This window comes from Protopterus annectens, chromosome 1.part0 (genome assembly GCF_019279795.1).
Source record: "Protopterus annectens isolate FY-2018-M chromosome 1.part0, PAN1.0, whole genome shotgun sequence".
Classification (NCBI taxonomy): Eukaryota; Metazoa; Chordata; order Ceratodontiformes; family Protopteridae; genus Protopterus; species Protopterus annectens.
The window spans coordinates 1,050,834,033-1,050,847,442 of NC_056725.1; the positions used below are offsets into that span (position 1 = coordinate 1,050,834,033).

The 13,410-nt window shown below is 47.2% G+C and overlaps 1 protein-coding gene across 1 annotated transcript in view; it reads right to left on the reverse strand.

Moving 5' to 3' along the window:
- SMC6 (structural maintenance of chromosomes 6) overlaps positions 1 to 13,410 on the reverse strand; it is a 1,850,548-nt gene that overhangs the window by 205,560 nt on the left and 1,631,578 nt on the right. Inside the window, exon 23 of the mRNA XM_044068538.1 lies at positions 1,013 to 1,138. Within this exon, the coding sequence (XP_043924473.1) occupies positions 1,013 to 1,138 (126 nt within the window). The remainder of the gene's footprint in view (positions 1 to 1,012; positions 1,139 to 13,410) is intronic.

A 13,410-nucleotide genomic window follows, 5' to 3' on the forward strand; every position in this document is an offset into this window, starting at 1 on the left:
CTCTGAGTAAGTAAATTTGTGTAAAATTGCATTACATGCAGATTATGTATTGCTTTAACTCGCTGACCTGTTATTAACTTCCCAGTTCTGATTTTCTTGCCACGCCAGTCTTATTTTGTCCATTTTGGAACCTTGTAGATATAGTGATGTTCAGAGGTCTAAAGTTAACCACCACACCAAGTTTCCAGTATTTTGGGGAAACTGCAACTGTCTTGACTTGGAGGATCCTTTCAGTAACCAAGCTGACATGCTGTCAATTTGATGGGTTAAGATCAACAGCAACATTTAGCAAAACAACATGAAACTATTATCAGAGTGTTACATATGCCTTCAGAGATGAGTTTTCAGTAGAAACTTCAAAAAATGAACAATTCTGTAAAAGACAATATTGTCAGCAATGGCCAGTATTTTGGAAGGTCAGTCTTAGCAGAATACTAAACACAGGACAGACAGCAAGTTAAATGTTTACTCCTTCCCTCCATAAATTTAGGGTATACGAAGAACTTTATTATGTGGCCAAAAGGTCAAGTACTAAAGAGGCAAAGTCAATTATATTCCTTTAAGGCAGGTTTTAATTATCAAAACCACTGGTGACAAAGCATGAAATAAGATCAGGAGCAAAGGACGACAACAGAACCATTGAGCACACAACCATAACATGTTAAATTTATAGTGTGTAAAATTGTACTCACAGACAGCTTACATTAATTACCTACATTTTAAGTGGAAAAGCTACTAAAGCTACAGCACTTTTGTTAGCAGAGACTAAGCTGCCAATCTCTAAATACATTCTAAAAAATACAATGCTTGTGTGTGCAACAATACAAAACTGTGGAACCTCTGAAGAGTCAGCAGCAAATAATGCAAATAAAATCCATTATTAACAACTACATACTAACTTAGACAAACTGGTAAAAATCTACACCTGCACAAAGGAAGTCTTGAGACACAATCCAGCTAATCTAAAAGCAGAAAGAGATTGTCATTTTCAAGACAATGATAAATCATTTACCTTCTGAGCAGTTTATAGGCTTTCTGTCTCCCACCTATTGTGCTCTCAAGCAATTTAATAAACTTCTTCAAATTCTTCATGTGACTTGATGTTTTTGTATATGTTTCAACTGCATCTTTGTATTCCCTGTTAAATGAGAAATGGACAAAATTGCTACATAACAACGCAGGAAGAGTTTATGCATATCAATGGTTCTTTCACATAATTTCCCAATTGCTTTTAAACAGAATTAGAACTGTCAGTTGAATTATGCTTGCAAAATATATCCCACAACTCAGTGTCTCAGAAGACCATAAAATAAGTACACGATGGAGTATATGAAAACCTCTGTACACAGTCAGCAATTAGACTCTAACCAGTCATAAGCCACTCAAAGCAGGAGTATCTGGCACAATGGAAGTTCATTCTCTTCAACAAAATATGAACCTGAGAAATAACACAGTCTTTACAGTCAAAGTCAGTTTACTAGAGCTCCCTCCCTTGAATGACCACTGAGGTATCACTTTTCTACCAATCTGAATTCAGTGCTCAAGCACAATCTCATTACTCATATAACTAGCCAACATGTGATCTAAAGGCACTAGCCACAAAAATGCGTGTTCTTTGCCACTAATAATCAATCTATGATAAAACAAAAATAAATGCAGATTTGATATTACACTATTAAGTAATGTAAGACAGTATACCTGTGCTCAGTTGACAAACACAGTGTTGACTTAAAATTGATCAATTCTTCAAACTGAAAAGCGTAACTTAGATTTCATTGTGTTTTTATATTTCCCATTTGCAAGCTAGCACACCTCTTGCATCCCTCATGTAGTGGACTTGGGCATCCACATCATCCACGACTACAGTTATGTACTCACCATAACTCTGCATCAGTGTTGTCTGTTTTTGTCCTTCCTCAGTTGGGTCTTGGAGCCATCCTCAGCCACTTTGATAGACTTTAGGTTCCGTAGCGCGAGCTCCTCCACTTACCCATAATCCCTCTTCTTCTCCTCGCTTACCTCAGATTGAGTTTGTCCTCTATTCAACTAATCACTATTAGAAAAAGTTATCAGCTATTAACCTGTGAGACAAAACACAGCTACTTCTATAGGGTGAAACAGGAGAAGAAAGACCGAAAAGAAGCCCTGGAGCCCACATAGCAAGACTGATAAGGAACACTCTTAGAACATCCTAGAAGCAGTTCAAAGGGAAGGGAATTGGTGGGTGGGAAGTTGAGGAAGGATGAAAACAGACAACACAGATGCAGGTTTATGGTGAGTATATGACTATAATATCTGATGTCTTTTTCATCCATTCCTTGACTGACAGAACAGAGTCCCCAGCTAGAGTTATTTTGAGTGGTCCTCAAGGAAAGATATTCTAGAATACAGTGGAGACTAAAGCTGCCCTATTCCTAGACAACATGACTAATTTGTAATGAGCTATAAAGGTATGAGCATTGGACCATGGAACAGATATCATCCATGGACGCTTTGGACCAAAAAGTGGATGACGTGGCCATAGAGCTGGTGGAATGCACCACAGGATGTTTGGGTAATGATAGGCGTTTAACTCTTATAAACAAAATCAATGGAAATCAGTGAGCCATCTGGCTAAGGTTACTTCTGATACTGCTTTGCCCAACTAAGCCTTGGAAAAGGAGACAAACAACAAGTTATGTACTCACCATAACGTTCGATGTATGTAGTCCATCTCGCCTCACATTCTTACCCGTGGGTTCAGAGCCGAATATCAGCTACGATTCGGCCAATTTTACTAGCTCGAAGTCTTTCATTGGCTGGGCTAAGCAGGTATCCCATGGTGCACTGCTTCATATCCCCAGATCTAGTTTGCTGCGAAACTCATTTGTACTCCATGCACACATCACATCCAGGTAAAGAATAAGCTAAGCAAGGGAACTCTGCAGATAACAACCTAACTTCCAAATCCTCCAGGAAGGGGGAAGGTGGGAGGGTAAGTAAGAATGTGAGGCGAGATAGACTACATACATCGAACGTTATGGTGAATACATAACTTCTTGATGTTATGTAGTCCTATCTCACCTACATTCTTACCCGTGGGACAGCGTCCCTAGCACCTACATCCTGGGTGGCTCATAGGAAAACACTCCTGAGAACTGTGGAGCCAAAGGAAGACCTGCCCCTGGAGACCATGTCCAATTTGTAATGAGAAACAAATGTGTGAGGAGAAGCCCAAGTAGCTGCAAGCACATATATCATCCATTGACAATCTGGCTTGATAGGCTGTGGATGTGGAAACAGCCCGAGTAGAGTGAGCCTTGACCGGAAATGGCAGATCTTTACCTCCTGCTTGATAGATGAAAGAGATACAACTAGATATCCATCTAGACAGGGCAACCCTGGAGACCGGGGAACCCATTCCGTTTTCCAAAAAGGAAACAAAAAGTTGGTCAGACTTCCGGATATCTTTAGTTCGGTGCAGATAGAAGCATAATTGTCTGTGTACATCCAGCTGGTGAAAATAGAAGTTATGTTCTTACCATAACGTTCCATGTTAGTTGTCTTCTTCTCGCCTTCTTCTTGCTGGATGGGTTCGGAGCCGACCTCGGCTCCGACTCGGCCACTCTAAAGCTCGAGAGTTGGTTCCACCGGCTCGAGGCTCCCCTTATATCCCACAATGCTAGGCGAGAGTTACCTCAGATCTCGTTTGTAAGCTAACCCCAGCTTATAACAGAAACAGTATAACTGTAAAAAACAGAATCCACCTCTAACAACAGGAAGAAGAAGGGAGACCTACATCCTGAAACAAGAAATATGCATAATAGCATATAGCTAAGAAAGAGGTGGTAGAAAGAGAGGTCACGATCACAACTCCTCTAGGTCTGTCCAGGCCAGGGGAAGGAGGGTGGGGCGCAAGAAGAAGGCGAGAAGAAGACAACTAACATGGAACGTTATGGTAAGAACATAACTTCTATATGTTAAGTTGTCTATCTCGCCTTCATTCTTGCTGGATGGGACCGCGTCCCTAGCACCTTGTCCCGGTGGCCTAACGGAACAGACTCCTGAGAACAGTGGAACCAAAATTAGCTCTATGCCTAGAAGCTAAATCCAACTTATAATGGGAAATAAAAGTGTGAGGAGTAGCCCAAGTAGCCGCTGCACAAATGGTGTCAATAGGCAGTCTGTCTTGGAAGGCTAGAGAAGTAGCCAAAGCTCTGGTGGAATGGGCTTTAGGCTTATTAGGCAGTTTTGGTGTCTAATCTCATAAACAAGGGTAATCAGAGATGTTAGCCATCTGGATAAAGATACCTTTGAAACTGGAAGTCCCTTTCTGCTTTCCGCATAGGAGACAAACAGCTGATCAGATTTTCTGAATTGTTTCGTCCTGTCCAAGTAGTACCTTAATTGACGATGAACATCCAGACAGTGTAATTTTTGTTCAGACCTATTTGAATACTCCGGGAAAAAGACAGGGAGGTCAATGCATTGGTTTAGATTTGATGTTGAAACCACCTTAGGCAAAAAGGACGGGTCAGTTCGTAAGGAAACTCTGTCCTTATGGAACACAAGGTAAGGAGAACGACAACTGAGTGCTTGAAGTTCTGAAATTCTTCTAGCTGATGTGATAGCCACCAGAAAGAGAGTTTTCCATGATAATAACTTTAAGGAACATGAAGCTGCAGGTTCGAAAGGGGAAAGAATCAAAGAAGCAAGAACTAAATTTAGGTCCCAAGGAGAAGGAGGATTTCTTACAGGAGGTCTGAGAAGAAAAACTCCTTTCAAAAAGGCTTTGCAGAGTTTGTGGGACATTAGGGCGGATTCAGAAATACCCACATGGAAATTAGAAATAGCTGCCAATTGAACCTTAAGAGTAGATGGAGATGAACCTGCATGGAAGAGTTCAGCAAGAAAATCAAGGACTAGTTGGATGGAAGCGGTGAAAGGATCTATGTCCTTTCCTTGTGCCCAATATGAAAAGCGTTTCCACTTACTCAAATAAATCTTCGAGTGGAAGATTTATGGGAAGCTATCAAAATATCTCTAACAGAGTGAGATAATTGAGGAAGCCTGGCTACGGTTGGAAGTGGAGGAACCAAGCAGTGAGGTTCAGAGAGGGAGGGAGCGATGAAACTGACCCGACTGATGGATCAAAAGATCTGGAACTAGGTCCAGATTCCACGGTCGCTCAAAAGAAATCGATGCAGAAAGGGGAACCACACTTGTCGAGGCCAGTAAGGAGCAATGAGGATCAATGAGGCCTTCTGAGCGATAGCTTTCTGTATTACTTGAGAGATCAGTGGGAAAGGAGGAAATGCATACAGAAGTCCCGGGGCCAAACTTGGACTAGCGTCCCTGCTGGGTTGGCCTGGTAAAGGGAATAGAGTGAAGTATTCTCTGCACTTGCTGTTTTGGGGAGTAGCGAAAAGATCGCAGCAAGGCTGACCCCACTTGAGAAAAATCTCTCTCACTACAGAGTCTTTCAGAGACCACTCGTGAGGCATGAGAATAGCTCTGCTCAACTTGTCCGCAATGTGATTGGACTTCCCGGGGATGTGCGTTGCTATCAGAAAACGCTGAGAAGAAATCGCCCATTGCCACAGTCTGAGTGCTTCTCGACACAGGGGTATGATCTGGTTCCGCCTTGTTTGTTGATGTACCACACTACAGACATATTGTCTGTCTGGATTGCAATCGTTCCCAAGGGAAGAGAGTCTTGAAGGGCTTGCAACGCTAAAAGCACTGCTCTCATTTCCAGAACATTTATGTGCAAGTGGCATTCGTCTGGTTGCCATGTGCCCTGGACTGTCCTGCCCTGATAATGCCCCCCCCACCCGATCAGGGAGGCATCCATTGTCAGAGTAGCAACCGGAGGAGGTGGAACAAATGGTCTCCCCAACAGGAGCTGGGGGGAAGACATCCACCACATGAGATGCTTTTGCACGCTGTGATCATAATGGTGTGAGACATTGGAAGTTCCTGGTATGACCATTGAGAAAAGAGCATCCACTGAAGGATCCGCATGTGGTATCTGGCCAATGGAAGGAGGGTATGGCGCTGCCATGATTCCCAACACCTTTAGAACTAACCTGGCTTTGGCTCTGTTGTAGTTGAGAAGTAGTGATACCAATTTTGAATGTCTGATATCCTTTGGTTCGTTAGTGTTGCAGACATGTTTACAGTATCTAAATTTGCCTATGTAGGTAATAGTACGACAAGGCGACAAAACAGACTTTTCGCAATTTATTGAGATACCCAGATTTTGACAGACGCGAAAAGTGTAATCTCTGGCCATCAGAAGGAGATGCTTGGTGGGAGCTGTGAGGAGCCAGTCGTCCAAATATGGAAACACCTGGAATCCCTGTCGTCTCAGGTGAGAAGCTACCACTGCCATGCATTTGGTAAACACCGGGGCAGTGGTGTGACCAAAGGGCAGGGACCTGAAAGGGAAATTGCTGGTTCCCAGCCTGTAGAGGAGGTATCTTCTGGAGCGTCTGTTCATTTTATGTGATAGTACGCGTCCTGAAGGTCTATAGAGCACATCCAGTTTCCTTTTCCCAATAGGGGAAGAATGGATTGCAGCGTGACCATCCGAAATCTTGTTTTCTTGACCGATCTGTTCAAGATACTGAGATCCAAAATTGGTCTCCAGTCCCCTGTTTTCTTTGGAACTAAAAAGAACCTTGAGTAGATTCCGGATCCTAGTTGGTCTGCTGGCACTGGCTGAATAGCTCTTTTTGCAAGCAGTTTTGAAATTTCCAAAGCTGCTATATCCCTTTGAGCGGGTGGAACATCTGGAAGGGATTTTTTTGACTGATTTGGAAAACGAAGAAAGGGAATAGAATAACCTTCGGAAATGATGGACTGTACCCATTTGTCTTGTGTCAAGGATAGCCAGGCTTCTGGGTACAGTGACAATCTCCCCCCGACTGCCCCCGAAGATGGGCAGCCGGGCAACACCTCAGGGATGCTGAAAGGGCTTATCGGAGGACGTTTCTCGATTGCCCTGGTTCTGCGGACCCCCTCTGCCTCTAGGGCGGCGTCTACCATTGTTGTTCCCCCTCTGCCTCTGGCGGGAACCGACTCTGTGCATCAGGCGAAGTCCCTTGAGATTGTTTACGGAACCACATCTTTCCCCCCTTCTGGCCTTTGGGGTAAGGCCTAGAAGGAGTAGAAAAACGGACTCCGGCGGCAGAAAGGGTCTTGCCATCAGTCTCGCACCTAGTCAGGGTTTCTTTCACTTGTGGACCAAAAAGAGATGATCCATCAAAGGGGAGTTCGTGAAAGACGTCTTGAAAGGTTCCGCAAAATTGCATAGCCGCATCCAGGCGTGCCTACGTAAGGCTACCCCTGTTCCTGCGGCTCTGCTCGCTCCATCGGCCGCATAAGAAAGGAGGCGCATGGAGGAGTTGGAAATAGAATTAAGGATAGCCAGCTGCGTGTTCATTTTCTCTTGGAAACCCGCAGCTGTAGGGTCCTTCAGCATTTCACTCGCTTCTTTGATCAAGTCCCTTTGAAGACGAGTGAAATGGCATAGGTAATTCAGCGAACGCATAGTAAATGTCGCTGAGGAGAACATCCGCTTCCCGTACCTATCCATGGACCTAGATTCCTTGTTAGGTGGATGGACAGGCACTGAAGGATCAGCCAGTTCCTTCTTTGTGGCGGCAGCTACCACCATAGCATCCACAGAGACTCCTTTTGATAAAAATTCCTTGTCTGATGGAGCTGTGATGAATTTGGAGGGTCTCCTGGGAGTGGGGTCCACTGAATCAGGAGCCGTCCATGCCTTTTAGCAACCACCTGCATGAGGGGGTCGAAGGGGGGGACACCCAGGAGGTGGAAGGACGAGAGCCAAATGCCTCAAGATACACAGATTCGTCCTCCGAAGGGTTGAGGGCTGGCCAATTTCCCCTCTGTTTAAGGATCTCCAGAATGTCTGCAAATGAGACATCTTCAGAAGGGGAACGGGGGGAACCCTCAGAGTCATCCAGATCTGTGTCCGACGTGATAGACTCAGGTGAGTCAATGTGCTTCCTCTTGCACTTCCTCTTCCGAGGGGGCTCTTCTGCCAAATCAGGAGAGGCCTCGGAAGAGGATGAAATCCCCAAAGGGAGCTCCTGAGGAGTTGGCTCTCTGCGGTCTGGGATGAGGGAGTGAGTCGACTTACCCTGAGGCAGCATAGAGGGAGGGGCTGACGGAGCCGACTGTGGAGTAGAGCCAGGCTCTAACACACTCCGCATGACCTCGAAAGCACCCCTGTCAGGCAGAGCCAGAGGTCCCGCTCCGAGGAGCTAAGGACCCCTCGGCACCGACAGTGATGGCTCGAGGCCGATGTCGGAGCCGAACTCACCAGCGCCAAGCACCGAGAGGAGAGGGGTCGGACAAGGGTCCGATGCCACTCATCCCCTCGGAGCCGACGAGGGAAGTCCGGCGCCGAGATTCCTCCATGGAAGAAAACGGAGCCGACGACGGAGCCGAAGACAATTGTCTCGGCTCCGAGGTGACCACAGTCTCGGTTCCGACACGACCCGGCTCCGAACTCAAGAGAGTCGAAGGAGGAAAGAGTTGATGGACGGGGCAGGCACCGACTGATGAGTCGGGCTCTGAAGCATCTGGGCTAGTGCCTCGGACTTGAGTAGTCGACTCACCACCCTCTGAAGGTCATGATCGGACAGCCTCGATGACCTAGAGGAATGAGACCTTTGGCTCCGTTCAGACAGCAGGGGAGATCCTGGAGCCGAATGAACGGAGCCAAGAGAAGGTGACCTAGACCTCTTTCTGGTTGTCGGCTCCGAAGATCTTGTCGGAGCCGACACGGGTACCTCGATAACCTCGGCTCCGGCCGGAGCCGAGGAAGCCACAGAAACTGTGGACTGAGTCTTATCGGCTCCAGCCGGAGCCGATAAAGGCAAAGGTTGAACAACCTGAGGTCTCGGCTCAGAAGCCGGAGCCGAAGACCTCGATGCCTTGGAGGGCTTCCCTGTTGAGACAGACAGGGAATCCTCAGGCTTCAACAAGCCTCTCAGAATAAGCTTGTTTTTTCTTTCCTGCAGGACCCTGGGGCTGAAGCCATGGCAAACAGCACAGGAGTCCTGCAGGTGCAAAGGCCCCAGACAATAGACACAAGAAGTGTGAGCGTCTGTCAGAGACATTTTCTGACAGCACGCATCACACTTCTTGAATCGAGACCTTTGCTTCTTTAGACATAGCCTAACTGGTGAACACAAACACACACTCAAACACACCAGTTATACCCTGTCAAAATAACTACTTTAGTAAAAATACTAAAAAATAAAGTACAATAAACAGTAGTTTAAACTACACAAACACTCCCTAGGGAAGGGAAGGCCCAAGGCCCAAGGGAAGAACTAAAAGTTCTTTTAAACAAAAACGGAAAAATTAGGTCGGGATAAAGTTCAATGAACTACACTAATTTGATAATAATTAAACTAAAAAAGGGGTAAAAAGAGTAACTTTTAATAGAAAAAGCTTAAACTCACCAGGAACCGGTAGAACAACCAACCTCGAAGCTGTAGCGGCAAACGAGATCTGAGGTAACTCTCGCCTAGCATTGTGGGATATAAGGGGAGCCTCGAGCCGGTGGAACCAACTCTCGAGCTTTAGAGTGGCCGAGTCGGAGCCGAGGTCGGCTCCGAACCCATCCAGCAAGAATGAAGGCGAGATAGACAACTTAACATTCTAAATTCTGCCTTGTTAGAAAAGTGGGGAAAGAAGACAGACAACTCAATGGATTGATTTAGGTTAGACACGGAAGCCACTTTAGGAAGCAACAAAGGGTTTGGTCTAAGAGAGATCCTATCTTTATGGAAGATTAAATATGGAGGCTTGATAGAGAGGGACTGAATTTCTGAAACTCGCCTTGCTGAAGTGATTGCTGTTAAGAAGGCTGTTTTCCAGGTCAAGAATTTCAATTTGCAGGTAGCTGCAGGCTCAAAAGGTGGTAAAGTAAGGGCTTGTAAAACAAAATTGAAATCCCAGGGCATGACTGGTTTGGACACCGGGGGACGGAGCAACAGAGTACCCTTCAGGAACGCCTTGCATAGTCTATGCGCCATGAGACTAGGCTCATTCGCTACATGGAAATTAGAGATCGTTGCCAGTTGAACTTTGATGGTGGCTGATGCGGAATCCTGATGGAAAAGCATAGACAAAATCTCCAGGACTGAAGCGATTGGAGCGGTGTAAGGATCAATGCCTCTGGTATGTGCCCAAATAGAAAACCTTTTCCATTTACTAGAATAAATCTATCTAGTGGATGGTTTATGAGAGGACGATAATATATGAACCACTTCTGATGAGAAATTATGAAGTCTGACTAGCAATGGAAGTGGAGTAGCCAGGCTGTCAACCGGAGGGTCATCAGGGAGAGGTGGAACTGTCCCAACATGTGTGTCAGTAAATCTGGTTGAGGGCCCAGAGTCCAAGGAGTGTCCACAATGAATTGCTGAAGAAAGGGAAACCAAACTTGGTGAGGCCAGTGTGGAGCAATCAGAATGATTCTGCTTCCCAAGGATTGCGCTTTCTGAATCACCTTTGACAGCAGGGGAAACGGAGGGAAAGCATAAAGCAGACCGGAGGGCCAATCGTGAACCAGAGCATCTCTGGGTGACTCCCCCTATGAGGGGATCGGCGTGAAGTAGTTGCTGCATTTCGCATTGAGGGGGCTGGCAAAAAGGTTGCAGCAAAGCTGACCCCATCTGCTGAAGATTCGCTCTGCAACCAGGCGATTCAGGGACCACTCGTAAGGCATCAGAATAGCTCTGCTTAGCCTGTCCGCAATCACGTAGGACTTCCCCGGAATGTGCGTTGCCACCAGAAACCGTTGGGAAGTTACTGCCCAATGCCACACTCGCATGGCCTCTCTGACAGTGAGTAAGACCTGGTTTCCCCTTGTTGTTTAGATACCACACTACTGTCATGTTGTCTGAGCGTATCTCAATCGTCCCTACAGGAAGAACACTCTGAAGTGCCTCCAATGCAAGTAGCACTGCTCTCATCTCTAGGACGTTTATATGCAGATGTATCTCATGTTCTTGCCACGTGCCTTGGACTGTCCTGCCAAGATAATGCCCCCCACCCCCACCCCCCAAATCTGGGAGGCGTCCGTGGTCACCGTGGCAACCGGGATGGGTGGAACGAAGGGCCTTCCCCCGTCCAAATTGTTGGTGCACAGCCACCAACCGAGCTCCTGCTTGCATCTGTCCGTGAGCAAGATGAGATGAGACAGTGGAAGTCTTTGGAGAGACCATTGAACAAAGAGGAGCCATTGGAGAATTCTCATGTGCAATCTCGCTAGAGGGACCAACATGATTGTTGCTGCCATGGTCCCTAGGAGCTGGAGAACCCATCTTGCCTTCGCTTGTCTCCGGGGCATCAGCATGTGTATCTGTTGTTCTAAGACTCTGATCCTTTCCTGCGGTAAAAATGCTCGCATTTGAATGGTGTCTAATTCTGCTCCTATAAAGGTGACACGCTGCGAGGGCAATAAAGCAGATTTTTCCCAATTTATTGTTATACCCAACTGGTGACAGAGTGATGGTAGCGTCCCTGGTTTGAACTAGTTGATGCCTGGTGGGGGCGGTAAGGAGCCAGTCGTCCAGATACGGAAATGCCTGGAATCCCTGACGTCTCAAGTGAGCCGTCACCACCGCCATACACTTGGTGAACCCCCTGGGGGCTGTGGTGAGACCAAAGGGCAGGGCTCGAAATTGGAAATGACTGGCTCCCAGCTGGAAGCGTAGGTGACTCCTGGATGCCCTGTCCATTTTCACATGGTAGTAAGCATCCTTGAGGTCGATGGAGCACATCCATACCTCCTCTCCCAACAATGGGAGAATCGATTGTAGTGTGACCATACGGAACTTGGACTTGTGTACATAGTTGTTCAGTTGGCTGAGATTTAGTATGGGTCTCAGGTCCCCTGTTCTTTTCGGCACCAAAAAGAATCTTGAGTAAGTCCCTAATCCGATTTGGTCTGAGGGGACACGCTGGATGGCTCCTTTCCTTAGCAGCTGTGAGACCTCTGAGGCTGCTTGATCTGAGGGGACACACTGGATGGCTCCTTTCCTTAGCAGCTGTGAGACCTCTGAGGCTGCTTGATCCCTTTGACTGGGTGGAACGTCTGGGATTCTTCTGATTGGCAGGGGGTCTGATGAAAGTGGAATGAGATAACCTCCGGAAATTATCCGTAATACCCATCGGTCCTGGGTAATGCTTTCCCAGGCTACCGGATATAAGGAAATTTGACCCCCAACTGGCTCCGGATAAGCGCAGTCGGGCACACCCTCAGGAATGAGAGTATGGAGAGCCATGAAAGGAATTGTGGTCTCCCGAGTTGCGGGGGCCCCCTCTGCCTCTGGGGCGACGTCTCCTTGAATAACCCCCCCTCCCCTGCCTCTGGAGGGGGGTTCACCTTGTGTGGCAGGAAAAAACCTCTGTGATTTCTTGAAACCCCCCCCCCCACTGGGCCTTGGGATAAGGCCTAGAAGGAAGGGAAAAACGGACCCCTATGGCAGACAGGGTCTTTCCCTCTTGCTCGCACCTGGTGAGGGTGCCTTTCACTTTGGTCCCAAACAAAGAGGAACCATCAAAAGGGGCGTCAGTGAAGGAAGGCTTGAAGGCCTCCACAAAGTGACACAGGCGCAGCCAGGCTTGCCTTCTAAGGGCGACCCCTGAGCTTGCTGCCCTACTCGCTCCCTTGGTTGCATATGAAATGAGCCGCATGGATGAGTTAACAATGGAGTTGAGGGTAGAGACCTGGGTGTTAACCATCTGAGCCACCGCCTCAGGAACGTTACCCGCAAGAGTATCTCCTAACTCTTTGAGGAGATCTCTCTGGAGCCGAGTGAAGTGAGACAGGTAATTCAGTGACCGTAATGTAAAGGTTGCTGATGAGAGGGTACGCTTCTCGTACCGATCCATGGTCCTAGACTCCTTGTTAGGAGGATGGACGGATGAAGAAGACTCTGCTACTTCTTTCTGAGTGGCTGCTGCCACCACCATGGCATCTACAGGGACTCCTTTAGACAGAAACTCTTTGCCCTGGGGGGACGGAAAGAAACTTGTTGGGACGCGTGGGCACGGGCTCCACAGAATCAGGGTTCTCCCACACTCTTAGACAAATCAGGTCAAGGAGTTCGTCGAAGGGTGGAGACACCCAGGAGGCGGAGGGCTGAGCACCAAATGCCTTAAGGAATACTGACTCCTCCTCGGAAGGGGCTTTGGACGGCCAGTCACCTATTTATTTCAGTATCTCCAGCATATCGGAGAAGGAAACATCATTGGAGGATGACTTGGGGGACCCCTCAGATTCCTCGAGGTCAGTATCAGAGGTGAGAGGCTCATTCTGGGAGTCTATGTGCTTCCTCTTGCACATTTTCTTTCTAGGGGGCTCCTCAGGCACGAACT